The sequence below is a fragment of the Chanodichthys erythropterus genome, chromosome 19, assembly GCF_024489055.1.
Source record: "Chanodichthys erythropterus isolate Z2021 chromosome 19, ASM2448905v1, whole genome shotgun sequence".
Lineage (NCBI taxonomy): Eukaryota > Metazoa > Chordata > Actinopteri > Cypriniformes > Xenocyprididae > Chanodichthys > Chanodichthys erythropterus.
In genome coordinates this window covers 30,883,018-30,908,589 of record NC_090239.1, presented here as the reverse complement: position 1 = coordinate 30,908,589, position 25,572 = coordinate 30,883,018, and the positions used below count along the sequence as shown (strand labels likewise).

The window sequence follows — 25,572 nt, the reverse complement described above, 5'->3', positions numbered from 1 at the left end:
ATTATGTCCATGAAGTTGTTATTTCGAACATATATGAAAAAGCATATTGTTTCACTTGAAGAAAGCAAAGCAACCTTGGTTACAAATCCACAGTTGACTGTTTATTTCATAAAAGCACATTAACAAACCACATGAGTGTTTTCCATACAAGTCTTGCACTGAAAAGAAAAAAAAAAGATGTTTACATGCCTCATCGTTTTAATTTAGTCCCGGTGTGAAGACTAATGGTGACACTAAATCTACAATCACAATCATTTATAGTTCTTGGTTCCTTCATACATTTCACATGATTACTTTAACAAAATGTCTTGCTTCCCATAGAATTTGGAATTCACTGTCATATCTAGGACATCTTTCTCCAACAGCTAGTCTAAGAACTGTGCTCTGTATAAGGTTAAATTATACTGAACAATTCATGAGGCAGGTTCACTCCAGGCAGTAGTATGTAGATAGTGTCCTATTATTTATTATTTTTTTTAAATATATCCAGATTTCATGAAACTATTGCCTCTACAGGTCAATCTCTTTCAACTGCATTTAAATGTAAATCACACTCATTAAAAAAGAAGAAGAAAAAAATATACACATGTGGAGGCCAGTCCCATAATCATACATGTGTCTGTAATAGCTAAACAAAAGAACAGTTCCACTGGTAAAAAGTAAGTAGCAAACACTTTTTGCCTCTGTAAAGAAGGTTAAACGGGAGTTCTAAATGAACACTGGAGAGTGACAACACTGGAGTAATACTGAGAAAAAGGCAGCAGTTGGTTTTTAAGGTTCAAGTCACCAAAACCTTGCACAAGAGGTATAGGGTGAACTGATATAGGTAGAATAGAGGCAATTGGAGAGAGAGAAACCCCTTGAAATCTGGCTATATATAGTAAGGCTAAGCTAAGTATGCTGTTTTTATTGACCACAAAATATTAGCTGAAATACATCCTCGACTGGTTCTTCAAGAGTCCATTTATCATTTTGAGTCTTTTCTATGTTCCTCAGGTTCCGTCCGTTCCATACCGTGAATGATGTGCTTCCCATTTTATATTAATATATACTTTTTAAGAATCTAGACAAATCATACTTATTGTTTTATCACATTTAACAGTGCCTCCTAAGGACAGCCCCGGAGAGACATTAGGATAACATGGAAAAAAAGAGTAATGAGACTTTTAAGGTACAGCAGCAAGTGGCAGGTCATTACTGGAGTTTCAGAAACAGATTCAAACACGAGATGTTGTTTTCACCACTTCTGGTACAATCAGTGCCCCTGTTTCATTAGTTTCAGAGCTGAAACAGGAAAAATGTTCCACTGTAGTGTTTTGTTAATGAAAGATCAGTCTTCCGTTCTGCCACATATGTTGTTAAGATATTTTGAAAAAGACCATTTTTATTGTGTACATTAGATTATCATAGGAACTTTGGCAAAACTATCAATGACAGCCGAATCATTATCTAGAGTTAAATATAAGGAAAATACAAAGGGTAAAGCGCAAATACTGCTGGGTAAAACAATTATTCACAATACTATGAATGAACAAAGAAAAATCTCTAAAACCATAAAGAGCCTGAAATTAAGATATGGAGGAATTAAACTATTGGGCTTACTGACAATAATAAAATGGACAAAAGTACAGATTCTCTATTTCCCCAGTTCCAGTACATTTACATTAAAGTAGTTATAATTTAAACAATTAACTTTTACGATGGATCCAGTGACTTCAACTCCTCGACCTGTGATCCAAGATCTATTACCTATAAAAAGAGATATTTCACATGACTGCTTAAATTAAAATGTCTAAAATGGCATATTTATGCACTGTATCATTGATATAATGTATAAGCGGTAAGCAAAAGGATTTGACCATTACTAAATATTATAGAAATTTGATCACTCTACCTTGTCTTGGAGTTGTTCTGTTTCCTCCTTATGTGACACTTCAGTCTCCTCTAGAGTTTTCTGCTGAGCTGTTTTCTTCTTCAGTAACTCAATCTCCCTGTATAAAAAATGAAATTCAAAAGACATTAATTAGATTCCTGAAATGTAATTAAATACTTTAAAAAATTTAATTGATCTCGGGTGTATATCTTTGGCCGATGACATACAAGAATGAGTGTCAGATTGTGGACCCTCTTACTCTTTATAAATTGCAAAGGTTTTTTGTGTCTGTTTAGTACATATGTCTTCTAGAATGCTGCTATGTAATTCTAACTGTATGTTTTGTCTATTTAAATGTATTTATTAACCTTGTACATAAAATGAACATTACATTACAATTAACAAATAGCAGGTGAATATCTGAACATACATTAATCTTTAAAGAAAAAGGTTACAACGAAACCAGTTTAGTAAGATTGTGGATGTGGAATAGTATCTGTGTTTTCTCTCACTTTTGCTGATACTCTTTTATAAGGCGTTTGGCCTTGCTGTATTTGCGTTCTAGAGCCTGGTATTGAGCTTGTGTTTCTTTCAGGTGTTCATCCACAGCCTGGCACAGACTCTGCGCTTCCATCCAATATCCCTCCAGCTTCTCCATGCGCTCCCGATTCTCCTGCATGTTACGCTCCATCTGGGCTTTTTCAGCACGCCAGCGCTGTTTCTCCTGCTCTGCATGATTCAGCTTACAAATAAATGCAAAACACATGACAAATGCAAACAGATGATTACTTTGTTAGACTTGTCATGCAAATAGTAACATAGATCAAAACTTTACAAATGTGAAAAGCCAGAACTCTTTGTCAGAGGAAAAACTTCCATGTATGTTCTTCTGAAAAATGTAAAGGCCTAAATTTGGAAATTCTGCCATCATTTACTCACCCTCATTGCATTATACTGTAAATCTTAATGATTTTCTTACTTTGTAAAAACACAAACAGAGAATTTTGCCAAAATTAAGAATGTAAGCTGTAATACAATGATAATCTTCCCTTCCACCAAGCTCTAAAGTTAAAACTAATGTATATTCACACATTCAAACTTGGTGTGTTGTGTCAGGTTTGATGTCAACAATGCCATGATTGGCAGGTTTGGAAAGAAAAGTAAATGATGACAATTTTCTCTTCATCCTAAGAAAACCCAGAATTTGATTAGATATATGATGAGCAGTTAGCATGAAAAGGGTTATCATACCTTCCTCTTGAGCTGTTGGATTTCAGCCTGAGTCACAGCATGTTTGATCTGCAGCTGTGCCAAAGTAGTAAACAGATTAAAGAACGTAACTAAATCCTTTATTTTGCAATGACAAAAGTGGCAATTTAATGGAAAGCAAATTTTTCATCATGCACAGTAGTACAGTCATTTACCAATTTCAGGTATAATATTTTGTTACAGTTCAGTTCAGCCCTACATAATTAGGACAATGAATTGAAAACTGTGATTGAACTGGTTGCTTTACAAACTTATACTCTGTTATCCATCTATTTAAAAAGCTGAGAAATCATTCATTTTTACTTGCAAGTACAATTAACTGTAACGCAAGTACATTTTTCATTAGACATTAGTCAACACAATTTTTCTGTTTTAAACCCTTGTTGTTCAGCTCAATTTGTCTTACTTCTTTATATTTGTGAGCAAGCTTCTCAGGGTCCACTTCCACCGGTGACAGCATGTCCTCATTTTCGGCCAAGTCAAACACCTCTATGGCACTAGGGTATGTGGGGCTCATCTCGTCTTCTTCATCTTCATCAGTGCCATAATCACCTGGCTAGAAGGGAAGAACAAGGGAACAGCCTTTTGTCACAAGTTTTAAACATATATTTTTTTAAATGTCCTGATGAACAAAAGAAAAATAAAGACTTTCACATCTGCTAAGTCCCCAATAGTTTTTGAAACATCTCACGGTACAGATGCATCTAATACAAAAACTAGTCTAGTTGACTAGCAGAGAATTAAATTTGTTTGTTTGTGTTGGAATGTGTTGTTTATGAAATCATGACGAGTGTTCATTGATATTTTTCCTATCATACGCAGAAACGATTGTTTATACATCGCGCTGTGTTTCCGTGACTGCTAAAAGTGCATGAATATAAGGCACACGACTGGTTGTCGGTTGCTGAGCATCTAGTTGTGACATTCTAACACTGCATTGTTTCTTCACAATGTACAATTTTGGCGCTGCAATATGGAATTAACACCTGCTCCAGAGCAAGGTTTCATAACCCTGGGTAAAAAGCAGTGCTAACAACCCTGCATCTAAATTACAAGTGTGAAACAACTTGTTTAGAGCGACTATAACCGGGGTTAAGCGCGGTGTGAAAACCCTAATGAGTAGTATAAAGATATGAACAAGTACCTGATTAGTGATTACAGACTGTTAAAACAAACAAAAAAACACATCACACATCATACATTGTTTAAATAACAGCAAGTACACACAGACCTCTTCCTCATCGCCCATATAGTTGCCATATCGTTGTTCCATCATCTCCCGTTGCCAGCGCTCCTGTTCAAGGGTCTGCTGGATGAGCTGGGCAACTTCACTTTGCTCTCCTGGCTTCTCTCTCCCAATAATAAACCTGGGAACAGAGGTGTTTATAATGCACCTTATGGTATTCTTAAGTCTTTATTTTTATCTGTTAGTGCCTGCGTATACACTAGGCTGAGAGAGAAGTTTGTTCTCTTTCTTTTTACTTCTACTTTTTTCCTTAAAAGGGGTCATCATACATTCTCATACATTTTTTAATCATTTTACTTTCTCCTGAGGTCTACTTATAATGACCTTTAGAATTAAAAGGGCTGCTTTTTGTTGCTGTGCCTTTAAAATTAGTGTAAATGCCCTTTTTGCATTCTTCAGAATCAGTAACAGTCTGTGATTCAACAGCGTTGCATTACATAAAGACAATCTGCACTGAAATGTGTCACTGCAAGCTGCAGCTGCTCAAGTCTAATGCTGGGGTTCTTCGAAAAGGATTTGCAGAGTGGTAAGTGAAAAAACAGCCAAGTACAGATTTGGCGGATTATAATTATAAATTATTATAATTAAATGTTCTTTTTTAATTTGTGCCTTTTAAAAATAGATCTTAAGACCATCTTCTTTTAAGGGCATTCAAATTATGAAAAGACAATATTTATAATGATGGTTAGATGGCAAAAAGATTTACTGTTGTTTACTTCTGATAAAGCACTTATAGATCCCTCTTTACTGCTCTGCTCTGCCTGCCTTCATTTATATTTATCCATCCTCAATTTCCTCCCTTTTCTTTGCTCCTACATTGTGAGTGTCCCTTCCCACCCCCCAGTGTCTGGTTTCATATAACCATCTCCTTGTTCTGGCCTCTCCCGTTAACACTTATCTATCATAATGAAATGTACTATTCTTCTGTTCTAAATACAAGCTTTGTAACACATCATAATTACAACTGTCACAATGACCCCCATTGGCTGAATGGTGAATGAACTAAGGAAAAGAGCAGGGAAAGATACATATCCCATATCAGAATGCAGTGAACCCACGTCATTCTTTAAACATTTAAAGAGCAAAGTTTTAAATTAGTGGAAAGATTGTATCAAAATGTTCATTTCACCATGTTATTGAGTAGAAATGGGTACAGTGTTCCCATAACAAAGAGAGCATGCAAACATTACACACAGTACAGCTGTAGGCAATTGTACAATATTACACAAGTGTAATGACAGTGTGCAACCTGCCCTGAATTCACACAATGCATAAATATAAAGTAAAAGAGTTTGAAATAAAGCAGCTAAATGTTGTAAAAATCAAGCTGACGTGGAGTCAAAATAACAGGCTATAATTACTTTGTATTTATTGCAGCCTTCAAGTCTGTCTGGGAAGTTACTACTTAAGATTTCGGAAGTTGTAATTATGATGTGATTTGTCCATGTGATTTTGGTGAGGGAACAAAATACAAATGGGGCAATATAATATTTCTTTTTCTTTTTCTTTTTAAATTTCAGAAAAACACAGGAAGCTGTTTTGGCACCAATGTGACAAAATGAAAGCAAAGGATACATATTAGATAAGTAAGTGATATTGTATGTTATAATTCTTGAGGTCCCACATGAGTCATGGGAAATGCAGTTTTGTTACATAAATCTGTTGTCTGATAAACAAACTAATTATGCTATAGTAATACAAACTAATGATACAGTTAAAGTTCACAATTAAAACTTAATTATCACCAATACCAATTACAGATACCATGATCTTTTATTAACGGCCCCGATTTCCACCATTTCACACTGATAATTACAACATGGTGGTGTTCATGTGAGCTCAACTCATTAATATGACCATTGCAATTAACATTAATTTAAGGTAGCATATGATTAATTCAGTACTTGTGCATTAAAATACAGTGGTGTCTATGGAGTAGATGATGTGGTAAATATAAAAAGTAATAAACTTAAAAAATGGGATTCAAATGAAATGAAACTATATCAGCAGGAAGATGACAAGTCTTTCGTAGTGGTCTATAACTAGCTGGTCTTACCGAACTGTGCCAGATGTGTTTCTCAGGACAGAGGCAGCAAAACTTTGAGTTACACCAACCAGGCTTGTTCCATCCACCTCCACTATCAAATCATTCACCTGGATCCTGAAAAAGATGAACGTGAGCAATGTGACCACTGTGGAATGAGTTTCAGTAATCAAGTCAAGAAATAACTATGATGCCGTGCAATATGCATAACTACTACCTGCCATCCCGATGAGCTGCCCCTCCATCTGTGACGGTCTTGACGAATATGCCAAGCTTTTCCAATCCCATGTCAGCTCCAGCACCCATACCAATAATACTGATACCCAAACCCTCATTGTCTGTTAATGGACAACACAAAATGGAGAATTAATTCTTTAAAACATAGTGTACAATGGCCCCAAAAATGTATTGGTGTAAGTCACAATTTAAAACCTATAAACATAATTGCAATCAATAACAAAATATCAAACCAAATCTGCAAATAAATGACTTTTTAAGCAACTTGTGTTGCAATGATTTTTAGTTTATGTATGTAAATCTGTTACACAGGTTTAGTTCATCAAAGTGTGAACATGTTCCACTCACCTCACTCAGAATCTGTCACAACACTTATTTTTCTTTAAAACAGTAAACAGTTTTACCATGTCAAACCTAACAAACTTGTTTTTGTGAAAGATTTTAGCTTGAAGTGTTCTTGTTTACTGTATACTCTATGCTTACATTATACACTACTGTATGTACTCAACCATCTAGTGTATGCTTTTTTATAAGGGTAGATTTGTAATACAACAGTCCTCACTTTGTTTTTTTTTTTGTTTTCATCATCTAAGTACTCGTAGTATACTACATTGTGATCTATTTTTTCAGAGTGAGCACTGCTAAAACTACTTATAGTTTGCACTTTATTTTATACGTATTATCTTTTTATTCTTTAAATTCTTTTCCTGTTTTTATTTCATTTTTAATGTATTTTTATATCTTTTATGTATCATCATGATTCTGACTTTTAATGCATTTTAAATCCAAATAGCAAAATTATCTGTTTTTACTGTTATTTCTATTCCTTATGTTCTATTTTTATTCTTCTTTTTTATGTAAAGCACTTTGAATTACTATTGTGTATGAAATGTGCTATACAAATAAAATTGCCTTGCCTTGCCTAGTACAATAGTTATAGTACTTATAGTTCAGTATAGAATTATTGTGAAACGCACCTTCCTTTACTCTTTGATGTTCTCTCTGTTGAGTGTTACTCTTTGACTACACCTATTTTGTTCTCCTAGTATTTCATTTTCTCTAAAACACACTTTTATATGTTAAATTGTGAATATATTGGGTATTGTTAATCACAAAGTCCAGTAAAGTGACCAAATTCACAATACAGCACAGCTTTGAGTGTCTTACTGTATTCATAAAACTTTTTATTATTACTACAACACTACATAAAATATTAAGCACACGAATTCTCATTGAAACATTTGAATTGAAGCACATTAATTATGAAGACATTATATGTCATTGCTTTTTTGTTTAAATTGTAATGCTACGTATCAATACATTCATATTTAAAATCCCAGATAAGATCTTAAATGGCTTTAAAAGGTTAGTTCACCAAAAAATGAAAATTATCCCATAATTGATTCACCCTCAAGCTATACTAGGTGTGTATGACTTTCTTCTTTCAGTCAAACACAATCAGAGTTGTTTTAAAAATATTCTGGCTCTTCCAAGCTTTATAATGGGACTGAATATTAACCAATACTTTGAAGCTCAAAAAAGCACATCCATCCATCATAAAAAATCATCCATATGGCTCCAGGGGAATAATAAAGGCCTTCTGATGCGAAGAGATGCGTTTTTGACAGAATAATCTCTATATTCATAACCTTATAAACGAGAATCATTTCACATGCAAGTCGATTCCGGCAGAAGAGTGAACTATGACCTGATGCATGACATATTGACGAACACAGAAGCGCAAAGAGAGAGCAAAACAAAACACCGGTCACAAATTAGAAGTCTAAAACATAGGAGCTTGAATTTGTAGCCCAGTCCTATTTGTTTGTCTACTCTCTCTATATAAGAAATTAACCCTGGATTAACCCTCTGAAGATATATGGATTAATTTTATGATGGATGGATGGATGTGCTTTTTTGGGTTTCAAAATATGTTACTATTCACTCCCATTATAAAGCTTGGAAGAGCCAGGATTTTTTAATTTTTTAAATAATTTTCATTTTTGGGTGAACTTTGGGCCCCTTCATTACCTTTTTCCAGTTCAACGGGGAACAGGTCCAGCCTTTCCACACGTTTCTCCAGCTCATACTCAGCAGAAGCAGCCATGGGGTCCACGTCATCATTCCTCCTGTCATAGTCCTCATTGGAATAGGTTGTGAACACCTTAAAAAAGAAAACAGAATTTTTTCTTGTTGATCTGGATTCAAATACAGGTTTATTACTGTTTACCAAAAGAACTCTTAAGTGTTGCATGCACTTTGATTGTAAACATAATTTTATCTACAGACTGATGCACTGACTGTGGAATTGAAGTGGCTCTCTATTGAAAGCAAAGCTGTGTGGGCAGAGCAGGTGTGCCCACTTCACAGCACTTGAGGCTTCACTGCTAGTTTTATATAATCTTTTTAACGTGGGTGCAGCCTGCGCCAACTTAACCTGGCCTGAATACACATGCACGCACATAGACCTCCAAACAAAATGCTTTTTTATGCTGTTTTCAGAGTCTAGGGCTGTGTCTCATTCTGCTTCCTAGTGCCTTCTTTTATAGAGGAGCAAGATTTTACCAGTGTACCAGGGGATGCAGTCCATTTAGGGTGGCAATCAAATAAGATGTGATCACTCTTTCCTTTAGTTTAATTTGAAAGCTCAAATTATGTTATCCAACCATGTTTTCACAGGTTCCTCTACATCCACTTAACAATGTGTGTCATTCACTTCATGTGTTTTAAATGTATACCATCTGTTACACTGGTCATTTGGTGATATATATTGTAATAGATTGTGGAGTTTTGCATATCACACAGTTATAAAAGAAAAATCTCACTTGACCTTTTTCACTTTCTTAATACATGTTCCTGGTCTTATTATGCATTATTTAGCCGTACCTGTTATTCAAAAGGACAAGTGGTTTAGAATGGATGGATGGATGGATCAAACAAACAAAAAATGGGCTGATTTAAAACAGCACTATAAGAGAATTGTATAGAGATTATAAATATATTTCTTTCAACCCGAAATGTATTGTTAAACGAGAGTTTGCTTGTTTGTTTGTTTAGTGCAATTTTATTTTTGCTATTTTATATCCGAAAATGGTTTCCAGTTCGGCTGTCATCACCAAGCCTTTTTTTAAGAATCCAATCAATCAAGTGCTACCGTACTACCGTACCTTTACGGTTTCACTCAGAAATAAATCACATTACGAAAGTTAAATGGAATGGCGTTTCCTGTTATGTAATAAAACAAAAATAATACCAGACAGTCTTTATTCCCCAACACCAGACAACCACCGCCATCCTAAATCCTTAACCCGCAATTTCATTCAGTCATGTCCTGCAACATCCATCCCACTGTTAGCAGTACATCCCACATTAAACACAACCCCTGAGAGAAAAAATGTGCTTTACTCCTGTCTGTGCTTTAATTCCACCTGCACCTATTCCCCACTAGCAAAACACCCCATGATGCATCACACACAGCAGCTGAGACCAGCTAACATTGCCATATGATTCAGTTAGACTGTGTGGCTGTGATTTTTTGTGGTGCCCGATGGACACAAACATCGGATTAAGGAGGGGGAGGATAGAGAGTGAGTGAGAGAGAGAGAGAGAGAGTGGTGTTCCAGTTGTGTGAGAGTGGCAGTAGGTCACATCTCAACAACAGATGGTCAGGGATACCCCTCCTCTGCTCAAACTGTCCCATCCTGGCTCTTTTGCCCTACTTAAGGTATGCATGACTATTATTCTACAGTAAAACCCATTATAGGAATTGCTTTTTCTTGCAAAGGTGTTGCATGAATCTCATAAAACTTCAATACGTCATGGTCATATTTTAACAATCCCACCCACCACCCCTGAATAAATAAATTATATTTTACATAAAGAAATGTAAAATATATATTTCTTACAGCTTACTGTGATGTGAAAATCTCAATCTCATTACAATTTATATATAAATTTGTTTTAGTTTTGCATCACAATAATGAGAGTTTTAGGGGGGAAGTGCTTAATTATGATGCAAAAAATGGTTGCTGAAACACTTCAAGACTTGAGAGCACAAGACACTTGTAACAATGAAAAAAAAAAAAGGGGGGGTTCTGACAGGAAAACCCATATTAAGAATACTGCAAATAGGCTGTTGGAAAAAAATAAATCCAAATAAAATGGTTGAAAAAGTTGTTGCCCACAACCACTGACATTTTCTACTCTGCTTGAGGTCAGAAACATGAGAGTTGCAGTAAGATTGGTTCTGTTCCAGGTGACAGGAATAGACTGTTGAGCATTAAAAATGTTTCTGCTAAAACATGAGGCAGAGGTTTTCCAGAGTTTTTTTTTTTCTTCCCTTTCTCTTCTAACACTCCTGCTACTAAAATTTCTTACTCTTCTAAAAATCTACATAAGCCAAGCATAAAATATATGTTGCATGGCACTGACGGTATTATAAAATATTGTAAAATGTGATGTATTTATAAAAATAAAATAACAATAGGCTTTTGTGCCGAACGTCACATGCACAAACAGGAAAACCGGTCTCATCGCATCCGCTTGTCGTAGAAAGTGTTTACGACAGTACGAACTATGGACTTTTAAGGTAATCACCTAAACTAGCAAGTTCTTTTTATTTTAGCTGTTTTATTCTATTTAAATATCTAAATGTAATTGAAAAGAAGAAAAATGTTTAAAAAAAAACGTTTAGATATTAATCTGCATATGCGATAGACATCAGTTATGCTCATCTTTGCTCACTTTTTGAAGGCATCTTGAGTAAAACTCTGTATTTAACAAAGCACATACAAAAGACCGGAAGCGATGCAACCTGTTTTACAGAATACGGAAGTTTGTTGCACATAAACCCCATTTCTTGCAAGGGATGCAATGGTGCTAACAACGCCAAGGTAATGGGTTCAATTCACAGGGAATGCATGAACTAATAAAAAAAAATGTATCCCTTGAAGGCAACTTATGTCAGTTTGGATAAAAGTGTCTGCCAAATGCATACATATAAACAAATCACTGGAATAGGAGCCATCTTACTGCATCAAAGTATTTTACTAAAGAATTTCACATTTTCTGGCCACATCATGGATATTAGCTTAATATACACTGTAAACCCGAACGGTTTGAGTAGGACAAACTTAAATTGATCAAATTAGTTCAGTTAATTTAAATGCTATGAGTATTTAGAACTTTCTTTTTCTTTTGAGTAAACAGCACTGATATATTTCAAGTAAACTGAACTGTTTCATTGTTTTGAGTTGTATGAACACATTTCTTTTAATTTAGACTAACTTTTTTAGACTAAATTTAACTGAAACTTTTTAAATTTAACTTTGCCCATGGCACTCGAATGGGAGAGTAAATGCTAAAGTTAAGTGTTTTATAATGTTTTTTGTGCAAGATTAATAGTAAGGGAGATTTAGCATTGATTAATGTTTTGTTAAGCTAATTTAGAAGAGTTTCTGTTAATGTGGGATTTTACCATCATGGTGACAGGTGCAGCACGTGGCTTGGTTTGAGAACAGGTAAGTTACATGTTTTAAGTTGCTGTACTTATTTATTAAGTGTTATACCATGCTATTTGTTAACATGTTAGCAAGTTGGCATTTTTTGCATTTTCTTAGGGTTTACAGTGAAGTAAGTAACTCATTTGATTTGCAAGAACTCAAAATAAAAAAAGTTAATTATCTAAATAGTTTATGTTAATTGTTATCAAAATGTATAAGTTAGCTAACTCAGTGCTTCAAATTAGGAGGAATTAACATGCATGATTTCTACAAACTCAAAACTTGATAGTTCAGCTTACTTAAAATTGGGAACATCATAACTCAAATAATTTGATGTAACTGATTACCTCAAATTTGTTTAGTTAGATCAGCTTATTCTGGTTTACAGTGTACTAGCAGTACTGTAGCTCATACAAACAAAGCTTTCCCAGAACAAATATGCAAAATACATGCCAAAAATAGCATGTTGTTGAATTTAGGCAGTCAATCCTGAACATCATCTATATCCTGCTCTGAGGCTTTAATCAGTAATGTAGCATATGGTAAGATACTGCAAAGCAGCTGGATTTTATCCTAATGATGTGCTGGGATTGGGTAAAGAATGTGGGAAGGATGAATGAACCGCTTCTGCTGTTTAAATCTGATTAATATGTGCTTCCTCCAGACATACACCTCTCTGTTCTAATTATACATGATGAAAATCATATTATCAATATATATTATTATTAAATGCATTAATAAGCAGCATTTTTAAGCTAGCATATTTGTTTAAGGCTTGAGGGCTGAAATGTGAAGTAGGGCAAAGCCACCTTGATGTGAGTACAGTCAAACTTCCTGTACTGTCCCCGAGAGACCGAGGTGTGAGGAATGTCCCTCTGTCTCACTCACAGACAGTTCTAGGCTGTCTGCATGATCATGATGTATCTGTCAGTTGTCTTCAGAAATGGCTCAAAATTCCAGGCCAAATTCACTGCTAGACATTCATTCCTTTAGTACTTTAAAACATACCCAAGCCAGTATTCACTGCCACTGTTTCTTCCTGATATTAAACACAAAATTAGATTTTAAATAATGTGCTCTTGAAAAGCCTCAAAGGGATGCAAGCACCCTAAAATTACTATAATATAAAAAAGTAGTCCATACAACAAACCATGGACCATAATACCACACTGAATGGGAAGATTATCAGAGTATAACATCAATTGTTGGTCTGTTCCTCTTTAAAGCTATTCTATTGTCACATGAGCTCCTTTTCATGACACTTTTACGGTGCTTTTTATTTTCACAGTCTTGGTTCTAAAAATGGTATCACTTTTGTTTTGATTTTGTGATGAAACATGACCCAGATATTTCTTCGAGAATTACACTCACCTACTTATAACTAATAAAAATGCTTTTTAAGTACACTCGAAGATTAAAAACAGGGTACTGTGTAAATATAAAAGAATTTTCCATATAGATTTTTCAGGGATGTTTCAGGGTTAAAGGAAATGTCCGTAAACATACCTTTTGCATTTTCCCCTACTGTTTTTTTCTTACAGTGTAGAGATAGATAACATAACAATCATTTCACAAACTTCAATGGCCTTTCTCACCAGATACATACTAATTTACTGATACTCAGGTTTATAACTAAGTTACATATAGCTTGCGTAAAAATAACTTACATTTAATGAATCTGAACAACAGGGTAAGGTGTAAAAAAGATGAAAAAAAATTGTTGGAAGTTCAAGCGTTTAAGCATTTGGTGTGCACAAAGCCTTGCAGGGGAGCACTGACAGCAACAATAATGCTATTTATAAGCACTGCCAAGCCACGGAGAGAAAGAGAGACAGGGAAATAAGTGAAAGAGAGAAAGAGGAGAAAAATATGATTAAAATGGGAATGATTTACTTGGCAGTTAGAAAATTAAGGGAAGATCACAATCAAAAGGAATACTATATGAACTTCACAGAAGATGTTCATCTCACATAAATATGGGTTGAAGAAGGACACATAGAGGAGAAGAAGTGAGCAACTGAAAGAGGGGCAGAGAGAGAGAGAGAGAGAGAGAGGGAGGGAAGAAAATGAGAACAAAGCGGTTAGTGTGAGATCTGCCTCTTAGGTCAGCCTCAACTCTCCAGCCTAAAGAGAGGGAAAGAGAGAGAGAGGTTTAATAAAGACCCAACACCCTAGCCAGCACAACAGGCCTTGTGTTTGACGGAGAGCTGTTAAATTCATTTAGGGAGAAAACTTTGTCCCAAATTCTGTCCGCAAATAAGAAAGGGGGTGAGAGAGAGACAGAGAGAGTGACACGGCCACTTACTGACCAACACAAAAGCAGCCACAGCTTGGCAGTGACTGAATGCTGTCTCCTCAGCCTGCAGCCTCTATGTGATCTCACACACCAGTGAGAAACACTGTACAAAGACTCCAGATTGAGAACCGATTACTTAAAAACACTTTTTACTTGATTTAATGGTTCAGGTTTTGCATAGAAATTCTGATGCAAAGTAAATGTCCTGCATGTGGATGAACCGCTAATATTTGATGTAACGGGTGGAATAATATTTACGTTGTCATTTGCGGTGCGGGTTGGAAATCAATAGGCACGGGCGGACTGCGGGTCCAGTAGCCAAGACTATTTCGACTCAGTTCGGTAACCACTGATAGGCAGCTGCTTTCAAATGGTCGCATACTTATTTGTGTTCACACTCTGTAGTCTGGAGACTGTCAAAGGTTTCCAATTACAATGTAATTTGCAGCATTTAGCATTGTAGCCAATCGCACTGCAACTAAATGGACTAAAAGCTCCAGTGATTATAAAGGGAGTGCTCGTTGCTCACTTTCCGTAGCCTATATAATCTATTCACAATTTGAATAAACTTTTTTTCACGCTGCTAAGAAGACCAAAAGCCACATATACACGGCAACGTTTCAAGAAAGACAACTGACAATAAAGGCTCATATTTTGCCTATATGTTCTTTTAATTTATGGAGACCATTAAACATCTGTATAGCCTATGGTGTGATTTATGCACATTTGTTCAAAATAGCCTGTATGGGAAGACTGGGAAAAAGTTTTGTATTGTTTACACGATGGATGCATGTTCTGTTAATTATTACCTGCAGAATGTCTAATGTTGGTTTGATTGCTTGTGTTACATGAGAAAATAAATAATTTTTGTCTACCTGATGTACTAAATTTGATGTGGGTGTGGTTCGGGTCATGGTCTTTATGTCAAACGGGTCAGGTTAGGTACGGAATTAAATTAATGCTCCTGTCAGATAACAGGAATATATTAAAAAATTGTTTTATAAAAATAAAATGTAAAAGTTAAATTTTGTTCTCATAAGTTCATGCGGTATGAGCTATTTTTTTGTACTATTTGTACTACCCATTAACATTATGCACACAATAATAATCTTTTACATTGTAATCCTTTTATTTTATTTTTTTATATTTGGCATGTTTGTGTGCTGCTTATTGTATGTCCCTGTGTGTATAATAAGCAGAGTGTATGCGTGCCGCATATTATTATCAATGGCGCAGTCTATTTCAGTTGCCTCAAAATAGCAACATGCCAACAATGCGCCTGAACACACCTCGTTTTCAGACCAGCAAGCCACAAATGGGCGCAAATGCATTTGCTATTTAAACAACGCGGCACATGAAGTGAAAATGCTAACTGCCTTGGGCTGAAACTAGGAAAAAACACTTGCGTCGCACCTGGCGCCACATTGTGCCAGGTGTATGATAGGGTCCTATAACTGCCTGAGCAGGGTGTGATATTGTTTTGCACACAAATTTAAGCTTTCCTAAATGTTCCGCCATAATTTCTACACACACACGTGGATGTACGTACACCCTGATATGTATAAATAAATATAAATTTAAATTACACTTGCAACAGTTACATTTGCAGAAAGCACAATCTTTGTGCTCAAAATGAGCCTAAAATGCAAAATAATATGACTAGGGATAGTAAAGATCCATTTCCAAAAGCACAAACATAAAATAATATTTGAAAAGTTAAAAAGTAATATTAATATGTAATATTTGAAAGTAAAAACATTTAATACAAATGTTTAAAAAATTAATCACAATTAATCACACCTAACATTCAAGTTTTTAATATGTTTTTATTTTGTAATACTTTTACATTGAATATCCAAAATAATTTAGAAACAACATAAAGACAATATATTTTAAATATTTGTTTAATGGCATCTTTTCACTAAGCACTATGAATGAAGGCCCTATCACTGATACCAGTACTGATACTGATGTCTCTATTAAATGGATTTTTTTTCTCAATTTTAGCCATTAATTATAGCCATTCAACATTACAGTATAATGGAAAGCTATCTATTTTAACATTTAATAGGCTTTAAAAATATAATAACATAAACCCATTGTAATAAATATCACATTTAGCAGTGCCTTTAATATATCAGGGCTCAACGCTAAGGTTGTTTTCTACTTGTCCATGCAGGCCATTTCAGATAAATACTTGCCCTGCTAAAATGCACAAAAAGTGATTGTTTTCATTATTTAATCTTGTAAACAGTGTGTTAAGATTTTCAGGTATGTAATATACAGAAATCGAATAATTTCATGAATAATTTCTATATCTGTGCAGTCAATTAACAATGAACAGTCTTCAATGCATAAATTATGAATTGAATATAGATTAACCCTTATTAAAGCTACCAAATTAATTCAGTCAAGAGCAGTGATTGATTTTCTCATTGTCTTTTGTTCTTTGATTAACATTAATGACAGACAACAGCAGGATTTATTAGGCTGCTGTCACTTTAAGTCCTGAAGCACATGACGCGGATCTAACACACATCCTATTTTCTCACAACTCTTTACGTTCATTTAACACTTTTTAACTCATTTAAGGCTGTGCTTAAGAGGATACTCAACAAAATGGGAATTCTGACCATTTTGTCCATTCAAGCATGAAAGAGATTAATTCATTAGGCCTATGTGGTTGCTATCTTGTTTTGGTGGTTGCTAATGTGTTCTAAGGTAGTTCCTCACTGGTCCAGCTCAAACAAGTTTCACCTTTATCATCAAACGGCCTTTTGTGTTGGTCAGTTTGATCTGCCAGATCAAAATCTGATCACTCAGAACAGTAATAGCACACCTCTCATCAGCCACAATTTAAAGCAAGCGTTCTCAACCCCAGAGATCCACTTTCCTGCAGAGTTTAGCTGCAACCCTAAACAAACACACCTGAACAAGCTAATTAAGGTCTTCAGGATTACTAGAAAGATATAAGCTGTGTTCAAAATCACCCCGCTATACACCCTTTCACTATTTCCTACATTAGTCCACTAATATAGTCCAGTTAAACAAGGGAATGAAAACAAGTGTGTGTGTGTGCCAAAAGGGCTGCTGCTTTTGCATAGTTTGTGCTTGCTGTTTAATAGTCATATGAAATTTATCAAACTGGCAGCTCCATAAGTAATGAAAAGATTTATCTTGAACTTTTTCATGGAAACTAGCATATGAAAATTGCGCTGTAGTAGCCACATTGGACCAGAGGTTCGGAAAACGGATGGATGGATGATTCAGCTGCGGGTGTCACCTTCTAACGAGACATGGAAATTCATTCAGCACGACCCTCACAGTGCATTATGGGTAATCTCTAGCCGATGAGTGTACATTGGTTTGACACTCATTATTGCTGTGCATTATGGGATTGAATTAGTGCACTCGATAACGTCCACTATGGTTTGGGACACCACTACAAAAGGCTGTCCCCTCAAATAGTGCCCTATTTAAGGGTATATGGGGCATTTCGGACACGGCCATAGGCATGCAAGTTTGATCAAGGTTGAAGCTAAACTCTGCAGGAAAGTGGACGTCGAAGGCCAGAGTTGAGAACCCCTGATTTAAGACATCATTCATAACTACATATTGTGTGGAATGAACTACACTAAAGTTTGCAAAAATAATTTTTTTAATTGCTATAAACTTATTGCTATTTTGAAACCACAGAACATATTGCGCAAAGTGAATGAGCCATAGCTACATCCTGAAATCAGAAAATGACACAAAAAGGTCTTTCTCTCCTGACAAATCTTTCTCTTATCCTTATCTTTTGGTAATTTCTTGCTCCTCCTTTTTTCCCTCGCACTCACTTAACATCTAAAAAAATGCTTTACTCATAATAAAACTACAGGATCATTGTGATTTTGGTTATCACAAAGAGCATCCGCACTGACTGTTTCAAATGTGCTACTGCTATTACGTGGGTATCAGATCCACTAGAAATCTACCCCTCACTTTCTATTCATAGGTCAGCTATTTTTACTCTTATCACTTACAGGAGGGGGTTAATTATGTTTTCACATTCCCTGCATCTGAAAGATTCACATCTTTCTCTCAGATGCATAATGTTCACGCTTTTAGGCATCCGTACAGAGACAGGAAGCTCATAATTATTTAATGCTAATATATTTATATTTATATATCACAGAATTTTTTTTTTTTTTTTAAATATTCTTAGTTGTCTAATAATGATGTTTAAGTTGCATGAACTTTCAAAAATGTATCTATACATTGGCATTAAAACCTTTTTAGACTTTTACCCCATTTTAGCGAAATGTTTGTTTGACAAGTGAGCTTATGCAATGTGTTGTGTGTCTACCTCTAAATGTAGTCTGAGTTGTCAAATCCTAAAACATCTTGGACCCCATTTTTTTTCTGTTAAGCGCTGACTTCTTGTAAGCAAGAAGTTACTAAAAAAAGTAATTAATTACTAGCTAATTACATCTTCAACAGTGTAATTAGATTTCTGTAATAATTACTCTCTCTAAAACATATTGCAATTAATTTCTAAATCCCATATCAACCTCGAGCAACTGAACAGTGAAACTGCTCTTTTAATTATTTCAAATAATTAATATTAAAATTGCACACATTATCCTTGAACTGACCAAAATATTTAAAGGTGCAATGTGTAAAATTTGGGAAGATCTATTGACAGAAATGCAATATAATATACATAACTATGTTTTCAGTGGTGTATAAAGTCCTTACATAATGTACCGTTATGTTTTTATTATCTTAGAATGACCCATTTCTATCTACATACACCGCGGGTCCCCCCTCCATATCAAATCGTCATTATGCATCGGCATGTTTCTACAGCAGCCCTAAATGGACAAACACTCTACAGAGCGTGTTTCATCACTATGTTGTTCTTCTTCTAAATTGTTCATGTTTTTAGAGGCAGCTTGGATCATCACTATGTTGAATATGTATGAAGTAGTAGTAGTGTAAGTAGTCGTCTTTATTAGAAGCAGAGACCTTTCTTTGTTAGAAGTAAGAAGAAACCTCATTGTTTGACTGGCTAATGTACTCTCTTCTGTCTCAGACGACAACATCTTTGTCTTGTGTCGGCCAGACGGCCACCGTAGCTTCTCTATTTTGCTTCGAAAGGGAGGGGTGAGCTGCTGTTGGTTGCACTTACCGCTAAAATTTACACACTGCACCATTAAAGGTACAAAGTTACATTAAAAGCATATGTTAAATTTTGATGTTAAAGCCACTATTGTTTTATATAGAATTGTTCTTTTGTCTATACCGTATTTAATGCAATTACATCAGAAGTAACAGTTAAATTAGAGAAAAATTGAGAGTGATACCTTTCTTTACTTTTTCAGGGGAAAAGTAATTAAATTACAGCAATAAATTACTTGTAATGCATTATACCCAACACTGCAGATGACCAAAATGGATGCAAATACCAGATGTAAACAGGGTAATATATGTAAATATTCCTAGTCGGTGAGACAGGTTGTATAGTTTAGGGGGAGGGACATTCTTATTCTTGAGAGAGTTTTAATGGAGACAGGGACCTGAAAGGATTTGTTGGTAAATGTTGGTTCAGTTTCATGTTTACAGAGATATGGGCAGAACTGGATACATCCTGAACACAAGCAGGCCAGATGGGCTGATCAGACACATTGTCTGAGGTATGTTTGTTACGTCAGCCACTGATGTCAGGTCAGCAACTATCCTGGATAAATGTCACACCTAATCAAAGAGAGGAAGCCCTTGGGAAAGAAGATGCCAAGGCAAACCGACTGACAGTTGGATTATGTTATATTCTATTCAACTCGTTCAGTCTGTGCCAATCTAAAAGCATACCAACAGTAACAGTAGTGACAGAGGCTTCTACAAGAACCAGTAAATAACAGACTGAATTATATAATGTATGAAGTTCATTCATTCACTCAGTCCAACACATACACCAGTCCCCAGGCGACCATTTTAAGTGAACCAGACCCATCTCATTCACTTTAATAAACATGAAATTAAACAGAAGCCAAAAACACATAACATAAAATAAGAACACAGTTAATTTAAATACAGATTAATCAAATGCTTTTTCAAAGTATACATTTTAATGTGCATATATCTGAAAATTTCTTGTTAAATATTTCTATTGTCTAATTAAGATACAAAATATACATAAACTTAAAATATTCCCCTCCATTATATCTCTTAAATCTCATTCATAATTAAAATGTCATGTTTGGTTATGAGATTTGTGAGTACTGGTGGTGTTTGATATCAACAATGCAAATTACAGCAGAACATTTTCTGTAAATCATTTAAATTTGATCTGTTTTCACATAAATCTATCATGTGTCTCCATAAGTCCAGGATTGTAAAGTGCACAATTCAAATGAACTACTTTTATAATACTGTGTGTTTTGTATCATAAAGGAATTTAAGGTATCTAAGGTACTTCTCAACATTTTTGATCCAAAGGCTTACCAATAGGCTATTATAGATATTTATGCTGTAATTATGGTTGCTTTTTTATCAACAGAAACTGGAAGTATTGATATATTAAAGAAATTAATTAATTCATTCATTATGTGAATCAAGTTTCAAGAAATAAACAGTGGTTAGTTCACTTTCAAATTAAAATTTCCTGATAATTTACTCACCCTCATGTCATCCAAGATGTTTATCTTTCTTTCTTCAGTCGAAAAGAAGTTAAGGTTTTTAACGGAAACATTCCTGTATTTTTCTCCATATAGTGGACTTCAATGGACTCCAAATGGTTGAAGGTCAAAATTACAGTTTCAGTGCAGCTTCAAAGCAAGGAATCCCAGGCAAGGAATAAGGGTCTTATCTAGCAAAACGATTGGTCATTTTCTAATAAAAAATAAATAAATAAATAAATAAATTATACTTTTAACCATAAATGCTCATCTTGAACTAGCTCTCTTCTTATTCTCTATTAGAATTCTGGCAGTGTGGACGCTGCTAAATGTATTACTGCCCTCCACAGGTCAAAGTTTGAACTAAATTTTATATACTTGCACTAGCATATTGTATATGACAATTTAGTTCAAACTTTGACCTGTGGAGGGCAGTAATACATTTAGCAGCGTCTACACTGCCGGAATTCTAATAGAGAACAAGAAGAGAGCTAGTTCAAGATGAGCGTTTATGGTTAAAAGTATATGATTTTTTATTTTATTTTTTTTTAGAAAATGACAGATCGTTTTGCTAGATAAGAACATTATTCCTCATCTGGAATCATGTAGATCCCCTAGATGAAGCTGCAATGAAACTGTAATTTTGACCTTCAACCATTTGGAGTCCACTGAAGTCCACAATAAGGATAATAATCCTGGAATGTTTTCATCAAAAACCTTTATTTCTTTTTGACTGAAGAAAGAAAGACATGAACATCTTGGATGACAGAGTAAATTATCAGGGAATTTTAATTTGAAAGTGAACTAATCCTTTAAGATGATAAAAGAAACATGATTTCAATTTACACCTTTGTGTTTTTTTTTTTTTTTTTTTTTTTAGCATTTTAATGGGATAGTTCACCCAAAAATTTAAAATTTAGTCATCATTTTCATCATGAGTCAATGGCTACCATCAACAGTGTGATTACCAGAATTCTTCAAAATATTTTCTTTTGTGTTCAACAGAAGAAAGAATCTAATACAGGTTTGGAACAACTCAAGGGTGAGTAAGTGCTGACAAAATGAAATGCTTTTAAATGATTCTGAGGCCCCCTTGGAAGTTTGCCTTTCACCCTGGTTGAGAACCACTGCCCTAGATGGAAAGGGCAGCTTTGATGTTTTCCAAAATATTTATTTTGCATTCTGAGGAAGAAAGAACTTCATGCTGGTTTGAAATCTCATGCAGGTGAGTAAATGATGACAGAATTTTAATTTGTGGTGAAATATTCCTTTGTATAAACTCACCTTAATGGGCGCAATGCTGAATTTAATTTTCCGGCTCGGGGGCGGATCCTCCTCCGTAGGTAATCCAGGAATCTCAGAGCAGCTTGACTCTGGCTCATATACTTCATCTTCTTCATCCTCCTCATCCTCAAGCTGGCTACCACCAGAGTCTTCTCCAACTGCGCTGTAGGCACTGATATCCACCAAATCAGCTGTAGAGTAATCCTCCTTCAGAGTACCATCATCACCCTCCTTCTTACTGACTCCCACTGATGGACGAGCATGTCCATCTTCACCCTTCCTTCCAGTGCTGGTGATGCCAGACTCCATAATGTCTCTCTCCAGGGCCTCTCCATTGGAAGTAACTCCCCCATTTCCCAAACTATGGACATCAGCAGAAATAAGAGTACCTTTTGCCTCTGTGGCATTGGCCTGTCCTGGCTTACACTTATCTAGAGTCTTGGATTCATTGGCACTAGATTCATCCTTCTCCCCTGTCTTTTTCTCTTCCAAGGACTCATTATCCAAAGCTGTGAGACTGTCCTGAAGCTCAGAGGCTCCATTAAGGCTGCTAAACCTCCCATCTTGTTCCTCCTGGTGCTGGTTAACCCCATCCTCCTTGTTTGCCCCCGAAGGAAAGACGCGTACCCGTTTGGTGATGATTTTGGAGTTGAGCGCACCGACCCGGCCGGTGACCCCGCGCAGAGGCAGAGGCAGCGGGGGCGTGTTGGACAGCCGGTGCAGGTTGTTCCGCAGCTCGGCGGCCCGTTCGAATACGGCGCTGAGCTGGCTGACGGTGGGCGACACGGCCTCGCCGGCCCCGCCGATCGCGTCCAGGCTATCCAACGACTCCGTGCTGCCGTTAAAGCGCGCGACCACGTCCAAACGCGACGCATCTTGAAAGCCCGCGGCGCGTTCTTTCTTCAGTAATACGCGATTAGAAGCCGCCTGCTTCTCCTGATTCTGCTGCTGCTCAAAGATCTTCCTCGTCTCCTGCAGCTTGGAGTACCTGGGCGACGCGTCCGTTTTGCTATCGAACCGGTTGACGCGCTCGGAGACGCTGGATCCCAGTTTGAGCAGCGCGCTGTGATCCACGTTCTCGTTTAGGCTGCCAGCTCGCGGTAGCGTGAGACGCACTGCTTTGCCGTCGCCGTTTGCCTTTTGCGGGTCTTCAGCCTCGGTGGGTGAGGATGCGCCCATTTGCATGAACATGTTCTTGATGCGGTGCACGTTCGAGCCGTACGTGCGACCGCGGCTGGTGGGCTTCGGCTTGCCATCCTGAGCGTCGCCGTTATTTAAGATATCGTTCGCCGGCTTCAGCGCTTGAATACCCGCCGCCTCGTACGCGTTGCGGTGAGGAGAGGGGCTGCGGAGCGCGGTGGTGCTCGCTGGCTTGGAGGAGGATGAGGATTCGGTCTTCATCATGGTCTGTTAGGCTTCTCCGAGGCGATGCGATAACAGCATCTCTGAGTCGTTGGCCCAGACGTTTTTGTCAGGACAAAACTGTCGCTGATAAACAATAACGTGCCCTGGAATATGATGAAGAGAACAGTGAATTAATGCCCATGAATGCGTGTAGAGTGTCCGTCAGAGGCATGGCACAAGCAACGCACCATCTTCCCGTCTGTGAGAGAAAAAAACGCTGATTAATGTGTAAATCACACATGCATTCGTGAAAGGCTAAAAGAGAAACTAGAACAGCGAAGCGCCCTGGATTTTCACGACAGATTGTGCATTTATAATCCGATCGTTTTGATCTCTTGATTTAGTCAGCTGCAGATTTCTGCCTTTCCCACTGGTGCTGCAGCAGCGCAGCAGAGATACAGGGTCATAGAGCGCGTCTCATTTCACACCCTCTCAGCTCATATTTTTTTAAGGGGTCACACATTTAATTCCTCACACCAGGGAAACATAGTTTACCACTGAGCCTCAACAATAAATTAGGTTTTTGGCTGTCAATTATAGTGTTTAGTGTGTAAGATACAAAGGCCTACACACTTTTTAAAATATATTATGTTATATTATATGCTAACAAATGCATTTGCAAATTCTGGATGTTACATTATTAAGCTATACCTACAATAAATTAAAATAATAAGTAAAGGTTTCTCTCTTTTTTTTTTTTTCTTTGAAGGCAAAGCGTTCTTATTTGTGGATTAAAACATATAACGCATATACAGCGCTGTGTAGATAACTTATGAATTGTAATCAGTTACTGATTACAAATTACATGGCAAAATTTGTAATCAGCAATATAATCTCTTAGATTACATATTTTTGGTAACGTAATCTGACTACTTTTGGATTACATTTAGATTACTTTTGTGCTAAAAAAGAAATATAAATATTCCAAAAAATACATTCTATTCACAAGAGCCTCAACAGATGCAAGGTATGGACAGTTAATACTTCAAAATACTAACACTGATGTACCTGTTAGTGTTTGCTAGTAACACTGAATAAAACAAAATCACATCTTATGATTTTAAAACATATTTACTTAAAATTAAGTACATTTAGAACACAGCAACATTACAAAAACAAATATCAAAAAACATGAAATTCACAGCAATATCACTGCTACATCAAATATCTACAAACCAGATTCCAAAAAAGTTGGGACATTGTACAAATCGTGAATAAAAACAGAATGCAATGATGTGGAAGTTTCAAATTTCAATATTTTATTCAGAATACAACATAGATGATATATCAAATGTTTAAACTGAGAAAATGTATCATTTTAAGGGAAAAATAAGTTGATTTTAAATTTCATGGTATCAACACATCTCAAAAAAGTTGGGACAAGGCCATGTTTACCACTGTGTGGCATCCCCTCTTCTTTTTATAACAGTCTGCAAATGTCTGGGGACTGAGGAGACAAGTTGCTCAAGTTTAGGAATAGGAATGTTATCCCATTCATCTCTAATACAGGCTTCTAGTTGCTCAACTGTCTTAGGTCTTCTTTGTCGCATCTTCCTCTAGCACCAAATGTTTTCTATGGGTGAAAGATCTGGACTGCAGGCTGGCCATTTCAGTACCCGGATCCTTCTTCTACGCAGCCATGATGTTGTAATTGATGCAGTATGTGATCTAGCATTGTCATGTTGGAAAATGCAAGGTCTTCCCTGAAAGAGACGACGTCTGGATGGGAGCATGTTGTTCTAGAACTTGGATATACCTT

General features: G+C 36.2%; 1 protein-coding gene across 1 annotated transcript; it reads right to left on the bottom strand.

The window, feature by feature from the left end:
* Positions 1-126: 126 nt before the first annotated feature.
* Positions 127-24,340, bottom strand: ppp1r9bb (protein phosphatase 1, regulatory subunit 9Bb). Its single transcript, XM_067370330.1, has 11 exons — positions 24,002-24,340; positions 22,410-23,917; positions 8,701-8,833; positions 6,650-6,770; positions 6,445-6,549; positions 4,374-4,509; positions 3,549-3,698; positions 3,125-3,178; positions 2,386-2,615; positions 1,895-1,991; positions 127-1,749 (listed from the first exon to the last, which is right to left on the bottom strand). The coding sequence occupies exons 2-11, from the start codon at positions 23,811-23,813 to the stop codon at positions 1,696-1,698; spliced, it is 2,484 nt and encodes an 827-aa protein (XP_067226431.1). The 5' UTR covers positions 23,814-23,917; positions 24,002-24,340; the 3' UTR covers positions 127-1,695.
* Between the last annotated feature and the right edge of the window lie 1,232 nt (positions 24,341-25,572).

Coding starts and splice junctions, on each gene's coding strand:
- ppp1r9bb (XM_067370330.1), bottom strand. CDS start 23,813: ATGATGAAGACCGAATCCTCATCCTCCTCCAAGCCAGCGAGCACCACC. Junction 3,699..4,373: donor ATATGGGCGATGAGGAAGAG/GTCTGTGTGTAC, acceptor CTTCCCTTCTAG/CCAGGTGATTATGGCACTGA. Junction 1,992..2,385: donor ATAAAAGAGTATCAGCAAAA/GTGAGAGAAAAC, acceptor TTTTTTATACAG/GGAGATTGAGTTACTGAAGA.